The sequence below is a fragment of the Danio rerio genome, chromosome 7 (assembly GCF_052040795.2).
Source record: "Danio rerio strain M-AB ecotype USA chromosome 7, GRCz13ab, whole genome shotgun sequence".
NCBI lineage: Eukaryota > Metazoa > Chordata > Actinopteri > Cypriniformes > Danionidae > Danio > Danio rerio.
Genome location: NC_141027.1, coordinates 12874559 through 12897500, shown reverse-complemented (window position 1 = coordinate 12897500; position 22942 = coordinate 12874559). Strand labels below are relative to the sequence as shown.

Below are 22942 nucleotides of genomic sequence, written 5' to 3'. Positions count from 1 at the left end.
ATAGATAGATAGATAGATAGATAGATAGATAGATAGATAGATAGATAGATAGATAGATAGATAGATAGATAGATAATGAAGTAATTGTGTTAAATGAGGGGATCAGCTGTCTGGTTTTCACTGGTGGTCTGGACACCACAACAATAGATTTATTTGCATAGAAGGAACAGCGTGTTCCTTCTAGGAACAGTATTGCGACTGAAGGGCTGCCAGGGGGCAGCAGAGGACTCTATAAATGTCCTGTGGATACTTCACACACACACACCACACACACACACACACACACACCAAATCACAGTTTCACACACATTTATATCCCGCTATTTTGCTCCTCACAAAATCGCAAACATTTACACGACACTCTGGACTCTGGATCAAGGTCTAAAAAGTGCGTTGGAGAGTCGCCATCTGTTTCCCGGATGGATGTTCGAGCTCTCGCATTTCCAGAGAATCTCCCTCGTGTTCCTGCCAAAGCCTTGATATATAGTGTTTTTTTTATTAAGAAAAAATACAAACAATACAAACACGCCGAACAATATGTCATGGATAAAAATAGCCTAATAAAAACCAAAATAAACAAAACGGGTAGATAAATAAATCATCACTCATTAAAGCCAAAGGTTAAAGACGTCCATCCACAGTGAAGGGGTTCTCCGAGATGCTGCCGTGACGTATGCGGCTCTCCGCCAATCAGAATCCTCGAAACAAACATAACCGACCAGCAGCACTTGTCAGTGAGGAAAGAAGAAAACCCACCGCGAAATGCAGGACCATCTTCTCCCAGCGGCGGTGAAATAACCCGAAAGCGATTCATACATCTGTTTTTATGCGCTTGGGAAGGATTATATCAGCATTTTTGGCCCCTCGAACGTTTTCTTTTCGCCTTATTTCGTGTTTCGGCTTGTTTTAAGGATGTCGGTGGCGGGGTTTAAGAAGCAGCTGCACAAAGCGAGTCAGGTAAGGAGACGCCCGAATCGTGCTGTTTATGTTTTAAAACCCGAGTTTTAGAGGCTTTAACAGGTGGATTTGCAGAAAGAGCTCGTGTATTGTGTTGGCTGAAGTGTTCTGCTGGGCTTTTGTGTTTTAAGAGGCCCGTTAGAGCGGCTGAACCGCCTCAGAGCCGCTTCACTTCTCATCTGAAAATTTCCTTCAACTTTGCTACATTTCCCTCAGCGCTTTTGTTTATATATCTCGCTTCGTTGTGACGTAACTACGCGTTGTTGCACACACGCTTTTTGTAAATAAATGTATAAATAGCTTTATTTTTTTGTACTAGACTGAGTTTTCGACCTTTTTTTGGTAACGATGTAAACTTTAAGAATTAAAATACAACTAGTAATGAATAAAATCCTGATAAATGTACAAAACAATGTTGCACAAACATTTATTTTTGTAAATAAATATTTATTTTTGTAAATAAATGTACTATACTGCGTTTTTAGACAACTTGTAGCAATTTTAAAACAATAAGAATTAAAATACAAATGTTTTTAGGTGTCTGAATGAATAAAATCCAGATAAATGTACCAAAAATACATGTTGCACTCACCCCTTTTTTGTAAATAAATGTATAAATAGGTTTATTTTTGTAAATAATGTACTAACTTGTACTGCGTTTTTCAACCATTCAATGATAAAAACATTGAGAATCAGAATACAAATGTTTCCAGGTGTCTGAATGAATAAAATTCTGATAAATGTAGAAAATACATGTTGCACACACATTGTTTTGTAAATAAATGTATTAAACTACGTTTTTCGACCACTTGTAGTAACGATAAAAACATTAAGCATTAAAATACAAAATTTTCCAGGTGTGTGAATGAATAAAATCCTGATAATCATGCAAAAATACATGTTGCACACACGTTTTTTTGTAAATAAATGTACTATACTATGGTTTTCGACAATTTGAAGTAACAATAAAACATTAAGACTTAAAATGCAACTGTTTCCAGGCGTCTGAATGAATAAAATCCTGATAAACGTACAAAAATGTTGCACCCACAATATTGTTTTTGTAAGTAAATGTACTATACTACGTTTTTAAACCATTCGTAGTAACGATAAAAAACAATAAGAATTAAAATACAACTGTTTCCAGGTGTTTGAATGAATGAAATCACAATAAACGTTCAAAAAACACATGTTACACACACATTTTTTGTAAATTAATGTAATTAAGAAATAAAATACAAGTGTTTACAGGTGTCTGAATGAATAAAATAATGATAAATGTACAAAAATATACTGTTTCCAGGTGTTTGAATGAATAAAATTATAATAAACGTACAAAAAATACAAGTTGCACACACATTTTTTTGTAAATAAGTGTACTATACTGCATTTTTCGACAATTTGTAGTAACAATAAAACATAAAGAAATAAAATACAAATGTTTCCAGGTGTCTGAATGAATAAAATCCTGATAAACGTACAAAAAATGTTGCACCCACAATATTGTTTTTGTAAATAAATGTAATATACTGCGTTTTTTGACAATTTGTATTTACTATAAAAATATTGAGAATAAGAATACAAATTATAATGAATAAAATCCTGATAAACATACCAAAAATACATGTTGCACACCCATTTTTGTAAACCAATTTACTATACAGCGTTTTTCGACAATTTGTAGTAACGATAAAAACATTAAGACTTCTATGTTTCCAGGTGTCTGAATGAATAAAATCCTGATAAACGTACAAAAAATGTTGCACCCACAATATTGTTTTTGTAAATAAATGTACTATACTGCATTTTTTGATAATTCGTAGTAACGATAAAAACATTAAGAATTAAAATACAGCTGTTTCCTGGCGTCTAAATGAATAAAATCCTGATAAAAGTACAAAAATACAGGTTGCATACATTTTATCGCATTGTACTGCGATGGCTGCTTAAATGATAGTTGTGATTGTGTTCCTTAATTTGTATTATTATTTTTATATATAATATTCATCAGTTATCATAATCATGTTCTTCAACATGGGGGATGCCCATTAAAAGTGTGGAGGCGTTATCATGTTGCATGATGTTGTCATTTTTGGTTAAGATAACAGTATTGATATGATGTCACTTGTGACCAGGAGATCTGTGATAAACAAATTTGACTTTTACTCCCTAAAACCTACTAAGAAGTTGCTAGCTCTTTAAATTTTTTGTGTGAATGTATATCTCTGTATATGTTTATTATCAGTTTAGAGTAATTATTTTAATCAGTATATTTTAAATAACATATTTTTTAAATTATGATTTATATTTGAATTAACAATTTCATGTTTTAGGTATCTGAATGAATAAAATCATGATAAATGCACACAGATATTAGACAAATAGACAAATATTTAATGCATATCTAATGTTCTTAAAATATAACTGTATGTTAATAATATATTTAATAATATTTTTTTTATTAATGAGACAAAAACAGATGTCATTAAAACCCCAACTGTTTTCATATTCTGAATCATTCATCCAAAAAATAATTGATTTATTTAGTTTTTTCATCCTTGCGAATGTCATCAATGTCAACTGGATCTTCTATAGTGAAACTTGTTGCATTTAGTCTGATTAAAGAATACAATCTCGCGTCCATCTGCGTATCTAACTGGAATGAAGAAAATATTTTCTGTTTCCTTGCTACTTCAGTTATTTAAAATAATATTTTTTCTGACACATCAAACTATGAAGCCCAGCTGTTTTGTCAAAGACAGCATATTTTACCAGCTGGCAGGCAGACAGACACATTCAGACTCTTTGTTTTGCACTTTCACTTCTGCATGTGAAGTCTTCTTTGTTCAGCCATTCTGAATTTAGCATCCGCTTTCAGTGGAGGATGTGTTTGTTATGGAGAGCTGTCAGATCGCTCTTTACCTGATTAATGTTTTGCAATAACTTGGGCAGCAGGTGGTTTAGGGCTTTAATAGTTGGATCAGATCTTGCTACCTCAACCGCACACGTCAAATTATAGAGGTCACAATTTAATTCCTGTTATTTGCAACTCCGGTTACCAAAATGAATGCAGTGGATAAGGCTTCACAGTCTGCATAACTATTAATTAACATTATATGCATAATTAGGCAGACGGGTTCAAAATCTGTTGATTGTTATGCACAAAAAATGAAACTAGGGAATCAGATTAATGTTAAATTAATAATTAGATTTTTTACATCTACAATTATGCTTTTTTTTTTGTTTGTTTTATTTTGTAAGATTTAGAATGCTAAAAGGTCATGTCTGTAGGATTTTACCTCTTCTAAAACATAAAAATACCATAATATGTTTGCAGATATTTAAGAAACATGCTAAATAAACATTCTTGCTTATCTGAAAAACAATGCTGAAGTCAGATATTCCACGGAACGTCTGTCTTTGTTTTTCCCTTTCACCCGCCCAATGCCAGTTTTGCCAAATTATATTTAAACTTCAAAAGAAGATTATGTTTTTGTTGTAAATAATAGGGTGTATTTATTATTTTGCACACTGCTGTGAATAAATTAAAATTGTAAAAAGCAAATGCAGAAAAATGTGAAGCATACAGTATTCAGTGTCTTGTTCTCAGAAACTTCACTAAATGCAGTGATGTTTATCTTTACTGTAGTTTTCAAATGGCTGTGCAAATAGTATCTAGTGCTGTCTTGAGCAAGTGTCACCAAAATCAATCATCAATGCTTGCTTTTGAGGAATGAACTATCCATTTTGAGCAAGCGAGACAATTTTACAGGTTATCAACTAGGTTTTGCAGTTTGTGCTAATTCTTTTGAGAAAAGCAATCACTGTTGTGTAATTGTAAATAGTGTTGTGAGAAATGCACCAAAGACACTGAGAAAAACTGTAAAAAAAGTTATAATTAAAGGGTTACGAAACACCAAAACACATTTTTTTTAATCTGTTCCAGTTTAGCTAAATTAATTCATGCCTCCTCCTGAAGTGACGTGCGATGTGTCTTCGCCGTTTGCGATGCATTAAAACATTGTTTTACAGCTGCAGCTACGCTTCATTCTCGAAATGTATAGTTTCTCTAAAGTGATGTACACAAACTATATAGTATACTATGAGCAGGGATGCAATCAGCCAGCGCAGTTGTAGCTCCATAGTCAAAAGCAACATTTTGTGCCTGCCGGTTTGTTGCGGGAGTTCATTGGCATTTTGTCCGCACGTGAATTCTAATCAATCGAAAAGCAGTTGAGGAAATACGTTCAACAACATCTGGCCTATGAATGATGTGGGTTTTGTCAGATGACTGCATTTTGATTCTTTTCAACTGGTTCAAACCAAGCAGGGCTCGAAATTGCGACCATTTTGGTCGCATATGCGCCCGAAAATTAATCTATGCAACCTCGTAATATATATGGGAGCATTAGTGCGACTGCAGATAATGGTTGTAGTGCGACCTGTTTAGATTTTTTGTAAAAACGTGCTGAATCGCTCTTCCCTGCCGCTATTTTGGTTCATATTAGCTGTCATTCACTCAAGGTATTCCGCTGTCAGATGACAGGGAAGGAGCTTTTATGACCACAGGAAATGCAAACGGCTGAAGAGTGAAAACTTAAAGCACACAGGTTTGCAAACCCCACCTAAAGTTGAGGCGCAGATGAAAGCGATCATGACACGTCACGTGGTGAATAATGATCCGCCAGCTGAGATCAATCGAGTACGCGCTTCTTGGAGAAGGTGCCCGAATCTCCATGCGTTGCATTCACTGCGTGTTCAGCGCAAATGTCCGCTAAAAGTCAAATCTAACACTGTACATATTATCGCCAAAGAAGCTCGCCTTTACTAAGTTAACACTGAAACTGGGGCTCATAACAAAGACCGGTATTGCGCCGATGGTTAGCGCAAGAAACCTGCTCTGCCTGCTCATAAATTGGGTCGGCTGACTCGCCAGCTTTTCCACTAACACAGAAAAATGAAGATCATCTCAGACTGAACCTTTAAATAGACACAAACTGAAACCAAAACTTTTAAAGAGTGATAGAAGTGAGACTTTACTTACTTTCTCTTATCTATTCTTTTTTGAGGTGTATATTATTTTTATATTTATTTACTGATGACTGCTTTGCAGCTTTCACCATTGAATTGAATGATTTATTATAAACTTTTGTTTGTTTTGTAGCAGAAATATTATTTATTAAATTGACATGCATATAAAAACAGCAGTGCAAAAAAATATTTCTTACTGCAATGCTTCATTTTTGTTTGATGCAAACTATACAATTATTTTTCATAAAGTAACAGACTTTTTATAGCAGATAACCTACATTCATGCACATTCAAGGCAGTATCATAATGAGAAATGGAATTCATTGTTACTATTATTGTCATTTTTTATCATCATTAATAATCTATGGCCTAATTATTAGACATTCATTTTGGAATTATTGCACACAAATATTAATGTCTTCGCAGCATTAGTTAGATAGTTGTTTCTGGGTTTTGTCAGTCCTATTAATGTTGTTTTAAAATACAATAAATCCCTTAAAAACAATTTGCAGCTGTGCTCATTCATTTTTGGTGGGTGCTCCTAAATTTTTTCAGGTGCTCCTAAATTTATTTTGGTGCTCCTAAATATTTGAAGTTGGGAGCACCGGTGCTACCAAGTAAAAAAGTTAATTTCGAGCCCTGCCAAAGCAATCAGTGTGGCAGAAAATGCAACAATGTATCATTTATTGCCCTTGGTCCAGACCAAATGAACCGAGCTACAGATGTGAAAGCACCCTTATCCTCTTAAATCATTTAGTCAGTGTTAATTTTGCTGACTGTTTATTAAAATTCTCTATTTTTTGATCAGCCACATTATTGCACAAATCATCACCTAAACAAACCAGTAAATGGATTTTGAACACACGCAGCCTTACTTAATCAGCATGGCCTTTTGTTTCCCGTTGTATTGTTTTTGAACCGCACGCTGTGCCCACCGACAAATCTGCAGATTGTGTTTTTAAAAAATATTATGATGGCACATTAGCACACATGTTTTGAAGGAATAAAAAAGTGGATATTTTCCAAAGTGAATAAGCTTTTTCTCTCTATACTGCAGGATTTCAGACTTGTGCTGGTGACGTTTCCATGGACCCTGAGGCAATATACACATTATTTTTTCATAAAAAGTGACATATTACAAGGAAACGCAACCCCAAACAGAGCGAGTCATGACATGCTGCATTCACATTGCACTACTCATTTTATCACAGTAATCTCCCTAACATTAGGCACACACTTTCAGTATTGAAATGAGTTCAATCATGGGTGAGCTTCAGTAGCTTACAGTTGCTTCACCAGATTTTGCATTCACACTGTGCTGTAATGGCAGACATACAGTTCTGGTGTGATCGGACAAAAATTAGGGTTAAAAGTATCGAGTTCGGTACAGAAATGTAAAAAAAACGTCAATTTCCAGCTTATATTCGAGCGCTGTTGAGCTTAAACACTAATGATTAGCCATTGCATTCACATGCTCAACGGAAATTACCAAAAAAAAATCTACAAAATAAAATTAATTTTGTATTCCATTAAATGCATCCCATTGCAAATTATTTTTAAGTTGTTTTGTGGTATTTATTTTGTGCTGTGCAAAGAACATCACTAAAGCAATGCTTTATTCATCAATAACATGTCCCTGTTAACATCATTAGTGTGAAAAGGAACACACTTTTTGGTGTCATACTGCCCTTAGAGTTCATTTTACCTAGAAACTGCAGTCAAATATATGTAGCAGTGAGTTGTTGTGCAGTTTCAAAAAAATAGGCTGAAGCACATGTGTCCTATGAGTGGGCCTGTCACAATATCCAATTTATGTTGTGTTATATAATGCATCAAAATTTATTGCGACTTAAACTTTTTAAGACCATTTTATGCCACTTATTAGGCTCTTTAATGCCAGAAGGACATCATAATGCAAGTATGCTGTTTCGAAGGACACATGATGTTTTAATCTAAAGAACATTTCATATAATTATAGTAATTGTAACAATTGAATAATTAATTAGTCATCGTAATCAGAATGTGAATATGTTCATTCTAAACATAATAATAATAATAATAATAAGTGAGAAAAAATGTGAAGTAACAAGAACTAGAAAAAAGTAACATGTTTAACAAAGTTAGGCACCACCATGAAAATATCTGAATTTATGGTAAAAATTAAAATTAAATTTTTTTTATTTATTTTTTTTTACCATATTGACACCTCCAATAAAGATTATTTGCAATGACAGACTGCAATAGGGATGCTCGATACTGGAAAAATATGCAATATTGTTGTTAAGTATTGTGATAATGATATTACTTGTGTTATAACATTTTCCTAGAAAAATTATACTTTTTATCAGTCATGTTTATTAATGAACTAAACAGGTTATATATATTAGATCAAATTAATTTTATAGTTCATATATATAGTTTATATTCATATAGTTTTATAGTCCAGACTAAAAAAAGGTGTCTAGGTGCAAACATTTAGAGCCCTATCATACAAAAGGTGCAAGTCCAACGCAACTCTAATTTCCCCCTTTTTTTTGCCACATAGTTTAAATAGCAAATACATTTGCACCACTTTGTGGACTCATCAGTGTGCTGGTCTGAAAGTGAAGCTGTGTTAAGGCGCATTGTTGGCGTGTTGCTTTTTTCATTCATTCATTCATTCATTTTCTTGTTGGCTTAGTCCCTTTATTATTTATCCGGGGTCGCCACAGCGGATTGAACCGCCAACTTATCCAGCAAGTTTTTTACGCAGCGGATGCCCTTCCAGGTGCAACCCATCTCTGGGAAACATCCACACACACACTCATACACTACAGACAATTTAGCCTACCCAATACACCTGTACTGCATGTCTTTGGACTGTGGGGGAAACCGGAGCACGCGGAGGAAACCCACGCGAAGGCAGGGAGAACATGCAAACTCCACACAGAAATGCCAACCGAGCCGAGGTTCGAACCAGCGACCTTCTTGCTGTGAGGCGACAGCAATACCTACTGCGCCACTGCCTCGCCCTATTGCTTTTTTTGAGGAACTAAAAAAGACGGCGCAATTGACCAGCTGAAAGCAAGTCTAAAGTAAAGTGCAGAGTGCGTTAGTTATGCGCCTTAAACGCATACACCTTGCTTAATACACCATAGCGTAATGCAACTGACTCTTAAAGGGAATGGGAGATCAGACTCTGATTGGTTTAATGCTCGTTTTGCTCAAAACACTCAAATAACTCATTAAGAGAATAAGCACAACCCTGTTAGACTATGCGCTGCAGAGCGTATTTTTCCATCCTTAAAATAGCAAAAGTGGATTCGGACACACCCTTAACGCTTTTGCGCCATACGATTTAGACTTGGATTGTTAAAATAGAGCCCTTAGTCTTAAAAACAGTGTGAATAATTGTAAACCTCAGCAGGTATTCTTAATATGGCTGTTGTATTTTTCCTCTTTTATCCACCATTTGTATTTATTTTCAGTTCCGAGTTCACCTTTGGGCTGCTGTAGCCAATAATAGAACAGCAAGTACTGGGGAGGCGGGGCTAAAGATATTCATACATGATTGCGATAACACTAATTTTATTAGACATGTGGTATAGGTTAATTGAGTATGCTAAAATTGATCGTAGTGTATGTGTGTAAATGAGTGTGTATGGGTGTTTCACAGTGATGGGTTGCAGCTGGAAGGGTATCCGCTGCGTAAAACATATGCTGGATGGGTTGGTGGTTCAATCTGCTGTGGTGACTCCAGATTAATAAAGGGACTAAGCCGAAAAGGAAACAAATGAATGAATGAATCTGAGTGTGTCATGCTGCTTGCGTGAAAATGTAATTAGAATACAGGACAGCGTACACCCAACTCTGATGGCTGATATTCTAAAAATTGAGGTTATGTCTATGTGTTGTGCGATATATTGATATTTTGGTTATTGCATCAAACCTACCAATGTTAGATACAATCAGTAGTTAGCTTAGAGACGCAAGTAAACACCTTATTTATGAACTTAAGCATTGTTGGAAATTACATTTTAGTTAAAAACCAATATTCTGCTTAATTTTATAATATTTTGCTAACCATTTCTCATGTTCATCTTAACTGCTTTGTCTGGCACTCCAGTAGTCATTTTCTAATACAAAGTTCACTAGTTGTCATTAGTTGACATCATTGTTTAAACAGATTTTGATCCGGGAAGCACCGGGCAGGCAAGAACTTGCCTGTAATATTGTACTGTTTTCCTCGATTCCCACTGTATTCAACAGATCCCCGCATGAATCTGTTGTGAGTTTCACTTTTACAGATTGTTTCTCAGAAAATCTGAATTCTTCAGGAACAAAAGCAAGTAGTGTTTGAAGGGATTTTTTATAATTTTTTTTGTCAAGGAAATCAGAGTAATTTAGTAGCCAGATGTCAACATGAATCAGGGATAGGCATGATTGATAGTGTGAGTTTTTGATAAAACATGCAAAATGATGTTGTTTACTAAAGTTGCAGTAAGTGCAAAGGTCTTTTTAAATTAATTTATTCGCATAAATTATGCTGAAAAAAAGAAAATGCACTTTTTTATGTTAAGCTGAATAACTCACACTTGTTCACTCTAATAGGGTTTTGTTTACTATTAGAAATATCCTGTAAGGGAGAAGCTCAGAGGAGTTTATTGGCTTTCTTTAAAGTCATTTAGTCTGAATTACACGCATGGATTAAATGGAAATGTAGTTGTCTCTTGATATTGTAATTACTGTAAATACTTTACTTTTTTTCTTACAGTCTGACCCAACACTTCTGCTAAATGTTTGTAAAAGACCCAAACATGATTATTTGACAAAGGATCATTTAAATATTATTTGAAGTATCAACTTATTTTTAGCTCTTTTATTAGACACAATACACTTCTGGTTTATGTTTGTCAAAGGCCCAAACACTATAGAAGGCAAGGGGCACAACACACTCACGCATGCTTTCCAGGTGCACATAGTCCACAGCTCACACCTAAGTATACAAGTACACCCCTCCCAAATCTCTCATTTAAATTAATATTTTCTAAAGGAAGCTTTACAATATTATATTTGTGCTTGTACGTTAGATTAGTCAGTACTGAAGCCAAATCTGCAGCTAATCTATCAAAATAACTCGTGATAACGGTCCAAAAACTAGCACAGCCAAATTTGTATTGACGAAAAATATTAAATAAAATAGGAAATATATCTAAGAAAATGTTTTATTGTCAAATGCAGACTGAGTCCAGCAATTATTTTCCTTTCCTAAGTTCAAAGAAGTGTATTGTGTGATTACAGATTGTACAATTGTAGTTTTTTTAAAGTCACACTATTATTTACCTTTCTATTTGTTGGTATGGTTTTTTTTTTTAGTGCTTAAGTTGATACTGTCTATACCTTTTAAAAATATTTTACTTTAATTTGATATAGAAAAAAGAAAAGAGCAAAATTTAAGAAATATTTTGTTGTTTGTAATTTTTGTCCCACATTTCATATGAATTTAAATGTATTCTCATTCTGTTTCTAAAGATGTTCGGTCACTAAAATAGTATTTTAATAAATATATCCATTTAATAAATCTGTTTTGTTCAAATGCACCAAAATATAAGATCTATATTTATTGAGAAATTGATAAAAATATTATTAAGCAGTGCTTAATTTGTAAATTAATAATTCTCGGAGCAAAGCCAGGAAATAAAACTTACAATGACCGATGTCCGCCACACAATTTCAGTTTTCCCGGAACATGATGTCACATAACGTTAAATGGTGATAGCAGAAAAAAAGAGCGTCACATTTCTGAACGGTCTTTAATAATTTTGTGCCACATAACGTTATAGGTCAGTCATGGATAATAAAAAACATGTAGCTACAAACATAAATCATATGAACAATCATTATTCAGTTCACTATTATGTGCCAAGTAAAAACAAATAATGAAATGACTAACTCAGTGTAATCTTCAAAACGAGCCCACAGCTTCTGTCATATTCTCTGGCTGCCTTGAGATCGCTTTGCTTCTGTCTCCTGCTATCCTGATCCATTTGCGCAGTTTCATTTTTGTAAGATCTCGTTTGATCAGGCTCGTTGTCAGATTTACTTGCGGTTTTAAAATGTGCTTGACTGCCTCTGCCATTTAAAAAAAACATATATTATTTAGGCAGGCCACTATGCCATAATTTTATTTACGCTGCTCATTGTGCACGAAACAATCACCAACCAATGAGTGTTATTGTAAACATAAGAAAGCTGATTGGCTGAAAATATTGTTGAGGGCCAATAATTGTTGAGGGCTCTCACACACACATGCAGGTATTCAACACGCACTTGTTAATGCCGGATCCCTTAAAATAACTACCAGAAAGCAAAACAAGAATATCTGACATTTTCCGGAATAGAATTCGGCAAGATCCGGCTCAAATTAAGCACTGCTAATATGTACACAATTATGTTGAGCACTGTAAATGTACATTATAAAGTAAGCATATATCATGTGTGTTAAATGTAATAACAACATAAAACCACAATTTAACTGTATTTCACATTGCGTAAAGCACACTGCATGAAAAAAAACTCTGGCTGTTTCTGAATATGCGTTCTTGTCTGTACTTGTGTTCTTGTGTCCTCGTGAAATGACATCAACCGTCGCCAAAGTACTGTTCTAATTCAGAGTTCACATCTTGCCAAGTACAGATAAAATTCCCGGATATGTACTTGCTCCTGCCCCTTTGGCCAAGGATGCATCAAGAGGTGACTTGTGCGAACTTGCAAAGCCCAGATATCCCAGAATGCATTGCAGCGTAACCAGTGAAAGCTAATGGTAGTTTTAAAATACTCCTTTACTGTGTCACAAAATAAAGTTTGAACAGTTTTTCAGGCGAGAATGTAGTTGTTTTAAACTCGAATCGGCAGTTTATTCACAAAGATAACGCGTCTTTGACCCTTTGACCAGATGTGCCTGAGCTTATGCGAACTCCGACTCTCAGCCTGCCAGCGGGAGCTGCGTCATCACCTCCCCCGCCAAGAGCAGCCTTAATCGGCCAGTCCATCTCGGATGTACCGCTGGATCTCATCATTCCATTGTAGTTAAAACATGATATTTAATACATTTTGTGCATATTTAACAGACAGTTTTTGGTCTTTTAAATCTATTATTCTCAGGTGTATTATTTTGGCAGAATTATTTTGTTACCTTTTATAATCGTCTTTAATTATGTTACCGTGTTATATGCAGTTGGTCTTTGTTTACCAAATTGTTTGACGTAATCTTTATTTCTTATTGTGTATGTCTTTATTTCTTATTGTGTATATAATTGTTTGATTACCATTGTAGTTTATTAAATCTGATAATCAAAGACGTGTCTGTGTATAATAACTCATTTTACTTTACATTTATATGCAGGGGTGATAGCGTTCCGGCACCACGCTGGATTTCCGGCGTACTGTGGCTGCGGGGAAAAAAAAATCAGGTTCACGGATATTGATCTGTCATTTCTCTAGATTCACAGAATTCACTCACTGCTGAAAGCGCCGGATTGGTTTTTATTAAGTGCCATGTTGTGTGCTCGTGAATCATCTTTTGAGTGTAGACGCCATGTAAATAAAAGATTGTGTAATTTAGAGAGCTTTATAAATTATAACGGATCTTTGTGAGATCTCTATGAAGATTTGTGACGCTTTTTAGTGATAATAAGAGGAGCGTGCTTTGCACTTTCCAGGCTATAATCCATTCAGAATTTGTATGAAACTTTCGTTTTCGGCACATATACGCTGATATGTTTTGGGAATGACATCTGCATATTTACGCTGGGTTTATTCTCGAAATAACGGTGAAGCAATAGACGGGACAAAAAGATATTTCCCCCTTCTCCTTAAACAACTTAGTGTTTCAGCTATGAAATAGTTCAGTTTTGTATGTAGCCTAATGGCAAAGTGTTTATATTTAGTTTCGTTTTTTATTCAGCTTATTTAGAAAAAAGTTTGGAGCATTTTTTATTCGTTAAAAATAAGTTTTTTTGTTGTTGTTTTTTTTAACGAACAGCGCCCAGCGGAAGACCATCATTGTCTGTTTGATCAGTTTGCCTTCTCAGATCATCACGACTTGCCTAAAATAAAAGATATAAAACAGTTCAAGTATAAAACAATGGTAGCTTAAACGTTAAAGAATGTGTGCTATTAGGTGCATAGTTTGCTTATAAAAAGCTTGCAGGACATCGAGGCGCCAGAGCAATCACTTGCATTTTTTCAGTGGGAGCAATTTAAAGTTATCCGTCATTTTTGCTCACAAAGTACGAGTAATACATCAAAAAACGTTACAGCGTTTTTATAAAATAAAGAAAACCAAAATTATGCGCTTTCTGTCGTCTGGTTTTTGAACAGGAGCGCTTAACAAAATGAAGCAAAATGTATATGCCTCACAGACATAATAAATATATTTATAGAAAGCTTTAAATTATTACTTAACGAAATAAAACAAATCGAAAACAAAAAAACTCCTTCATGTAATCCGTAAAGATGAATTTCACTGTAAAGGCGAGTCCAAAAGAAGGTTGCCAGTCAGGATCTTTGCGACACTGACTCAGAATAAGTTTATTAATAAATAATTAAGATATGTCCTTACTCTTTCCTCGACACATTCATTGTTATTTGTTTTTGCCGGTGCTTGGGGCGAGTTTTAGCTTATTGTGTGCGCTTGAACGCGGATTCACAGTAGCAGTTTTAACATGGAGCGACACGACATCTGACGTACAGATGACACTGGCACATGCCACTGAGTGTAGTGACACTTCCGGTGGCACGTCCGGTTTTCCACTGTCATGTGTCACTCGCTCGTGACATGTGTAGTGACCTGTGTCACTCAGAGTGTCGCGCTGCATGTCACTGCAGTGACATCGACACCCGGCGAAGCCTATGACATTAATTAACATGAGCAAAACCATATTTAATCATTACGCGACTTTTAACCTAATTTATCGCGTCGCAAGTTAGTTTATTTGCTGAGCTACTCCACGATGTTTTAATTTAAACGCATTTATTTTATGTATTCGTAGTCATACTTCCGTACGTAATATAGTCATTTGACAGTACATGTCAGTCAAATTTATTGTGGCATGCTTATGTATGGGAGGGGTTACACTTATCTGTTGTACTGGATATTATTGCATCCTGGCAGTTCCTTTGTTCCCTACAATATGGACTTCTCTATGTTTTTAATTCATTCATTTATTTTATTATTTAACTTATTTTCATTTTAAGGTATTTTAAATAATATCCTTTAAAAAGTTATAATAAAATGCATGTTGAAAACTCATAACATATATGCATGTAAGATAACAGGTGTCATTTGCATAAAGATTTTTAAATATTAAAGCAAAGAGACTTATAAGATTAATGTGCTTATAACGTGCTTATACTGACACCTACTGGCACATGTCACAAGATCACTGACACTGGCATGTGTCACTGACATTACTGGCATACATAAGCATGCCACAATAAATTTGACTGACATGTACTGTCAAATGACTATATTACGTACGGAAGTACGGAAGTATGACTACGAATACATATAATAAATGCGTTTAAATTAAAACATCAGCAAGGAAAAAAAGTTCAGGCTCAGGAATTTTTTCCACTATCAGCCCTGTATATGAATTAATGTGTACATTTTCTAAAATCAAAAATGTATATTTATAATATTAATTATAAGGCAGTGCTTTATATATTTAAATCATTTTATTGTTAATGTACCGTGAAACCGATGAATCCATGGTGAGGTAAGTGATGTTATAAAGTACACTGCCATTTCATTTGAAGAAGTCCTCGACTTGTGTCCTCACATCCTCGGTAGTTTGTTCTTCCATGTCTGAACTTGGTAAGTCTGAACTTCCAAGAACGCAAGTCCGAACTTTGCATACCTGTTTTTGAGAAACAGCCAATATTGTGAGCCAAACTGAAACGTTGTTAGAATTGAATTAAATTGAATTAAATTTTTATTTGACAGATTTTAGACAAGCTGTACAAAAATACAAGTATCCCAAACATTTTGAAATAAAAACCATCAAGGATAAAAACACAATAAAGCCCTGAGCTTGTTTCCATTGTGGTCCTCGCTGTTAAAAATCTGTTTAGTACAAAATCTGAAACCAACAGTGAAAATAAAGCAAAGAACACACACAGTCCTGTGACATCCTGAGAATGTGTGCTTTATATTGACATTAAAACAGCAGAGTTCAGACTAACCGACAGATGTGTTTACACGGTCTTCGGCTCAGTTGCTGGCACATTCATTATTGATTACGTCCTATCGATTCGAGCGCCCACTCCTGTAGAGCACCATCATTGTGACGAGGCTGATCTCTGTTTATTACTCACATTAGCAAGTGCTCCCACGGCCCGCTGGCAAAGTAATGCTTTACTGCAGATGGCGGAGAGCAGACTCTACTAGAGTTATTCTAGCGCACAGTGGAATGTAAACCACTTATATGGGCCACAGTCTGTTTTGGACTGCTGGTTTGTTTTCTGCATGGAAGTTTGGGAACACCGTGAGTGTAAAGCCCTATTTGGAGGGCTATTGTTTCTTGCGGTCACGTTTGAAAAAAAAAAACCTCCATAGATCCTCAGTAGACTTACACGATATTGGGAAAAAAAGCTGGAATTGCAATATGTTGTCTTTATCCTTTACAGATTATAATTTTATCTGATGAAATGGACAGCTCTAATGGGAATGAATGAATCATTTTAGATTGATTGGGATGATTTTGTTGAGCAGCGCATCTGCGTAAAATATTACAAACCAATCAGAGCATTGACAAGTACAGAAGAGCAAATGTTCGGATGACAATTGAATAGGAATGGGATGATAACCGGTTTCTGTCTACATTTCTGGAGAGCGTGAAGAGTGTAGCCAGAGATATGACTCGCTATTTCTTATGTAAAATGAATGCTAAGGGGGTTTTATGGCGCTGCCAACGGCTTCTGCTCCTTATAATTGCCACCTGCTGACCGCTTACCTCTGTGTGGACGGGTTTTCTGTTGTTACCAGTTTGCCCAGTGGCTTGCTGTGTATGTAGGCGGACTGGGGACTGCGTGCGTGCGTGTGTGTGTTTCCGAATAAAGCGAATAGAGCGGTCGGTAACTTAAAAGGAAGTGGTCGCATGGTTACAACATCGCTCCCGAGCGAGCGAGCATGCACGTATCCACGTATCCACGTATCCACGTGGATGCTGTGTGTGTGTGTGTGTGTGTGTGTGTGTGTGTGTGTGTGTCTGTGTGTGTGTCTGTGTGTGTGTCTGTGTGTGTGTCTGTGTGTGTGTCTGTGTGTGTGTCTGTGTGTGTGTGTCTGTGTCTGTGTGTGTGTCTGTGTCTGTGTCTGTGTCTGTGTCTGTGTGTGTCTGTCTGTCTCTGTCTCTCTCATTCTCATTCACACACACATAGAGAGAGAGAGCACCAAGTGACACACAGACAGCATGCTCTCTTATTTACACACACACACTCACACACACACACACACACACACTGCAGGTGACTTGGTGCGCGACTCGAAATCTTACCTCACCTCTCTCTCTCTCCTCCACACTGTCCCATCATGACGATTACGCATACACATTTGTAGGCATAAAATAAATAATTTTTATTATTTAATTCTTGTCTCCTATTTAAGTGCATTGTTTTTATGACGGTATAACGGTAATATTTTTAGATCCCACGGTATACCATATTACCGTATTACTGCCCAAGCCTAAAATAAGGTTATCTTACAGTCAGAATCCTATGGCGCCTCAAGCCTAATGGAGATGTCTGTAAAAAAAAAAATCTCCATAGCTCTTTTATGTTTTCATAGATCTTTTATTTTTCTGGGATTTTTTTTCTCAGTGTAATTTAAACAAATGAAATGAAAAACTCTATTTACAAAGAAATGATCATGGGTAAGGTTGCGCGGTTTACCGGTACTATGGTAGTATCGCGATACTATAGCTCTAAAATTCTGCTGGTGCCACTGTAGTTTGTAAACTGTAGTATTGTCATAAATGGTTTATCTACAATAGACAATGTTGCATGTGGAAAAGTCCATAAAATGCTCGCACGTTTGTGCAACAATAGACCATTTTATTTGAATAGTCTGTGGAGTCCTTTAAGGTTGCAAAACTGCGTAGACTTCACACCATTTATAGTAGCCTATTGCAAGCTTTCTAATTCTTTAGTTAAGATCATTTCTGTTCCTGTTAATATGATTTAGGAACAAACAACCATGACAATCTCTTTAAAAGAGCGACTCACTTAGTGAAATTTTGAATTCTTTGGATAAATACCTGACAAGACTGAACAAAAAGGATTCGATAAAAAACCCAAAACAGTAACAGGAAACATTGAAATCATTTTTGACCACTTCATCAAGCCTGATTTTGTTGGAAAAATGCTCTTTTTGTAAGAAATTTCATTCAGTATAATTTCTATTTTAATGCTAATGTATATTTTGTTGGCCAGTTATTTATAAAATATACAAAAAGAATGAATAAATATTAAAGTGAGGTGCAAATGAAACTGGCCTTAAGGGAATTATGAGTTAGATTCAAGTAGACTTATCATAACAAAATATAGTTTTTCTGACCATTTTCTTTATAATTGGAGTTATGAATTACAGTATCGCAATACTACTTGGTATGATGATACTTCATCTGGTATAGTATCGTATGATTAAATAATGGAATCACGACAACCCTATTTTGTGGATTGTGTGGACATTAGTTTAGTTTATAAAAATACCCGTGTACGCGTGGACATGGCCTCACTCACCTTCCTCGCCTTTATATTCTACATATCATAAATGTGATTAATCAAGTTAGAGCATTATTATGTTCGATTACTGAACTGATACTGAATCATCCGCATCTGCATCGTGATTATTTAAGTCGAATTCGTATTCAAGATCGAACACAAAAAGTTTTGCACTAGTAATGTCAGTGCACATTTTTAAGAAAGGAGATTCTGCTTTTCATGTCTTAATTGCACCTTCGCCCTACACTTTACGCAATGGTCACTAAAAAAGAGTGATTTATCTCGCTGATAGCATGCTGTATAAAGGTAATCAGCATTGCAAATCCTTTTCCAGGATGTTTTTGTCTAATGTTTTAATTTCTTGCGTTTTACCTTTGTGCCTAGCCATTGAAACACAGCTTTTGTGCAGATCCACCGCGCTGTGTTTATGTAATTATGCAGGATCCACAGGTGAAGGCGAGAGCTGTTTTACAGAAAACAAAAGGCAGTGTTTTGCTTTGTGTTGTGTCTTTTCAGAACACCAAAGGAAATTTTGCACTCCAGTAAATAGTTGTGGTAGGAAAAAGACAGGCCCAAAATAAGCTTACATGTTTAAAATGCAACGTTTACAAGTATTTTCAATGCCGTCACTCATCTACTTTACAATGAAGTGTTTATTTATGACCTATCTGAAGTCTTTCTCATCAGAACTATGATAGTTTTGAACAAAAAAACGGTCTGAAATATTATGGTGGAAAGCAATTAAGCAAACACAATAGATATGTGGCATTGACTCAATGTTCATTTAGTAATAATGGGCCCAAAGTGTGCCAAGAAAATATTCCCCTCACCATTACACCACCACCAGCTGCCTGAACCGTTGATACAAAGCAGGATGGATACATGGCTTTTATGTTGTTGATGCCAAATTCTGACCCTAATTTTGGTGAGCCTGTGCCAAATTTTGCTGACAGGAGTGGTACCCAGTGTGGTCTTCTGCTGCTGTAGCTCATCCGCCTCAAGGTTGGATGTGTTGTGCGTTCAGAGATGCTCTTCAGCAGACCCCTGTTGTAACGAGTGGTTATTTGAGTCACTGTTGCCTTTCTATCAGCTCAAACCAGTTTGGCCATTCTCCTTTGACCTCTGATATTCTGCCCACAGAACTGCCACTCAAAGTATATTTTTTCATATCTGACCATTCTCTGTAATCCCTAGAGATGGTTGTGCTTGAAAATCCCAGTAAATCATCAGTTTCTGAAATACTCAGACCAGCCCGTCTGGCACCAACAAACATGCTGCATTCAAAGTCACTTAAATCACCCTTCTTTCCCATTCTGATACTCGCTTTGTAACTGCAGCAGATCGTCTCGACCATGTCTACATGCCTAAGTGCATTGAGTTGCTGTTATGTGATTACTGATTAGAAATTTGCGTTAACGAGCAGTTGCACAGGTGTACCTAATAAAGTGTGTATAAGTATATAAAAAAGTAAACCTTAATTTATCATAATTATAATTATACTGTACTTTATAAAAAGTCAATTATACTTTTCACAATTATTTTTCTGTTTTAAAGCATTTCAAATTTTAAAATGCTTAATTATCTTAAATGCCAAATTATAATTTTTTTAATTAATTAAATTGTATTTTTCAGTTGCCTTCTGCTGATTCAGTGTGAAATGTTTTCAAGTTGATTTTTTTGTTAAGATTATTGTTTCATTTTCTTTTTTATTCTAAAGCAAGTTAGATTTAGGAGTGTGCTGAGCGTTTCTGTTTTTCACATCACAGCCTGTGATATGTGATTGCGAATATGTGCCCCTGTCTACATTTGTGGAGAGCGCAAGTTATCTAGCCAGAGCTATGTATGGCTGCATTTCATCTTTAAAACAATCACTTCGGGTGGTATGACATTGATGCTGGCTTCTGTTCCTTTTTTTCACTTACCAGCTAACGGTTTACCTCTGTGTGGACTGCTTTTCCGCTGTCACCAATTTAACCAGTGGCTCACCGCGTATGTCGGTGGACTTGTCAGTCAGTCAGCCAGCCAGCCAGTCAATAACAGTCTCTGGTGGATTTACGTGAGAAGAGCTCGAATAGTACTCGCGAGAGAAATTTGAGATTTGAAAAAGCTTACACAGCGACCACTGTTGGATTTACGAAGAGAAAAATGTAGCTCCTGGGACGTATTTGACGCTCTCCAAAAATGTTGACTGGGGTACATAGCCATAATGAGCTTGGGTTGGTTTTTCTGCAGCTTTTATTAAAACTGCATTGATGAATTGGTTCTTGAAAATGAGAGATCGGAAATAGTTTCCACCCATGAACAAGAAACGCACATTTGTTGTCGTTATTTTATTGTTTAGTTGTTGTTTTTTCTGTAAAGGAAGAGGTCTCGTCAGTCAGAGCCGCTGCATTGATCCTGTGGCATTGTCTTTATTCTCCGGAGAGGAAAAAAGGTCAGAGCTCTCGTGCTGTGAAGCTCTTTTACAAACCCCTGTATTTTTATTCCGCAACCCTGCAGGAAATTACACTTCTGAGAGAACGTTCAGTCTGTGACTCAGTTTCTCGGTGTCCTCAGATGTTTGACTTTTACTAAGCTCTCTGTTCACTGCAGCAGCTTCTGTTTATTTCACTCATTTGCCTTTTGATTCTTTTAAAGATAGCATGAAATCAAAAAATTTCTGAATATGTTTACATTTATCTGTGCATGTTAAACAAACAAAAAAGAAAGAGTTTAAACAAGCGTATCATTTTTAACACACACACGTGTACTTAATACTTTATAAAAGTTTTTTTATGGTGATGGCAGCTTAAAGACGCCTCTCATATGGAGAATGAAGTCACAGGCATTGCTCAGGTGTGAGTTTTTCACAGACTTTAACAGGGTGTCAAAATCTTGATGTTTCTGTTGGTCTCGTCTATCAAATCTGATCTTTAATTTGTATTTTTAATTGGATTCAAGTCAGGTAATTGGCTGGGCCACACAACTTGATTTTCTTTCTCTGAAAGCATTTGAGAGTTTCCTTGGGTGTGTTTTGGATCATTGTCTTGCTGAAATGTACACCCTGGTTATATCTTCATCATCCTGATAATGTAGATGTTGGACTGAAGCAGCTGTTATTCATTTACACTGATGAAGGGCAGAGTGTTGCTGAACAGCTACTGAGAGATTTCAGCTGCTGTCTGGGTTTTCACTGCCTTTCTACACCTACCTTTCTTTATGTGTTAAGTACTTGTTTTGCGTCATTTCATTTAATTACGTATAACCTAATATTTTTAACTAATTAGATTTATTTTCTTTGCATATATGGATTTCTTTGTTTGCTATCAACATCCAGTCAAAAAATTAAGTCAACAGCACCTTTATGCTGTGTTTACACCAGATGGAGAGCGTGTGAATAAATAACTCTATTCGCATGTAAATAGATGCTTGAACATTTTGAGTTTACTCGCTTCATCCGCGAGTCAAATCTGCTTTATTCGCGTGTCGAATTAACTTCACAATAGATGCAAATTTGCGTCATGGGCAGGGCTTCTGTCTGCCTGTTGACTCTAGCTTCGATGCTAAATGGCTAACATGGATTTTTTGAGAGACTAGCTGTGCTTTGTATGCTTTAGGAAGGCTGAAAAACTGCCTCGATTCATTCGGAGCTGTGTCTGAGTGGATCTTTTTTTTTTGAGGTGCACCCAGCTCTGTGAGTTTACCAACTCCTCCAATATCTATACTTGGATGATAGATGTTTTCAGCTGTACTTTTGACTGAACCGAGCCCAGTTTGTTGAACTGTTGTCCGGTGTCGGTAAGAGGATTTCCCCTCGAGACACCAACAACAGGCGCTACGACATAATCATGCACCTACAAGAGAAAGCTCCTGATTGGTTAACGCGGCATGAATGTCCATTGCAGTTTAGATTTTTCAATTTAGCAATTTGTCAAACGCGGAAATCGCTCAACCTGAGCTACTTCATCCACCTCATTCGCGGGAATTACGCCGGAGGATGTCTATTCGTGTCTTTGCATTGACTTAACATGTAAATCACTCATGCTTGGCGCTTCATCCGCATGTTGTGTGAACACAGCATTAGAAATATGTTTTTGGAGAAAAATGGTGACGTGATCAATACTCAATACTCTCTCCACTGTATTTTTGTATTTTAATTGAATATTTTTTATGTTTATTAACTTTTGTTGATTGTATTTTTTTTAATTAATTTAAA

The 22942-nt window shown here is 35.9% G+C and overlaps 1 protein-coding gene and 1 long non-coding RNA gene across 3 annotated transcripts in view; one reads left to right on the top strand and one right to left on the bottom strand.

Moving 5' to 3' along the window:
- Window positions 1-22942, bottom strand: part of LOC148679675 (uncharacterized) — a 162273-nt gene that overhangs the window by 106994 nt on the left and 32337 nt on the right. The gene's annotated exons all lie outside the window — the stretch shown is intronic.
- sh3gl3a (SH3-domain GRB2-like 3a) overlaps window positions 737-22942 on the top strand; it is a 64462-nt gene continuing 42256 nt past the window's right edge. The window contains exon 1 of one of the 2 annotated variants that reach the window (XM_087259842.1): window positions 737-957. In XM_087259842.1, the coding sequence (XP_087115968.1) occupies window positions 913-957 (45 nt within the window). In that variant the 5' untranslated portion in view covers window positions 737-912. 2 annotated transcript variants of the gene reach the window in all.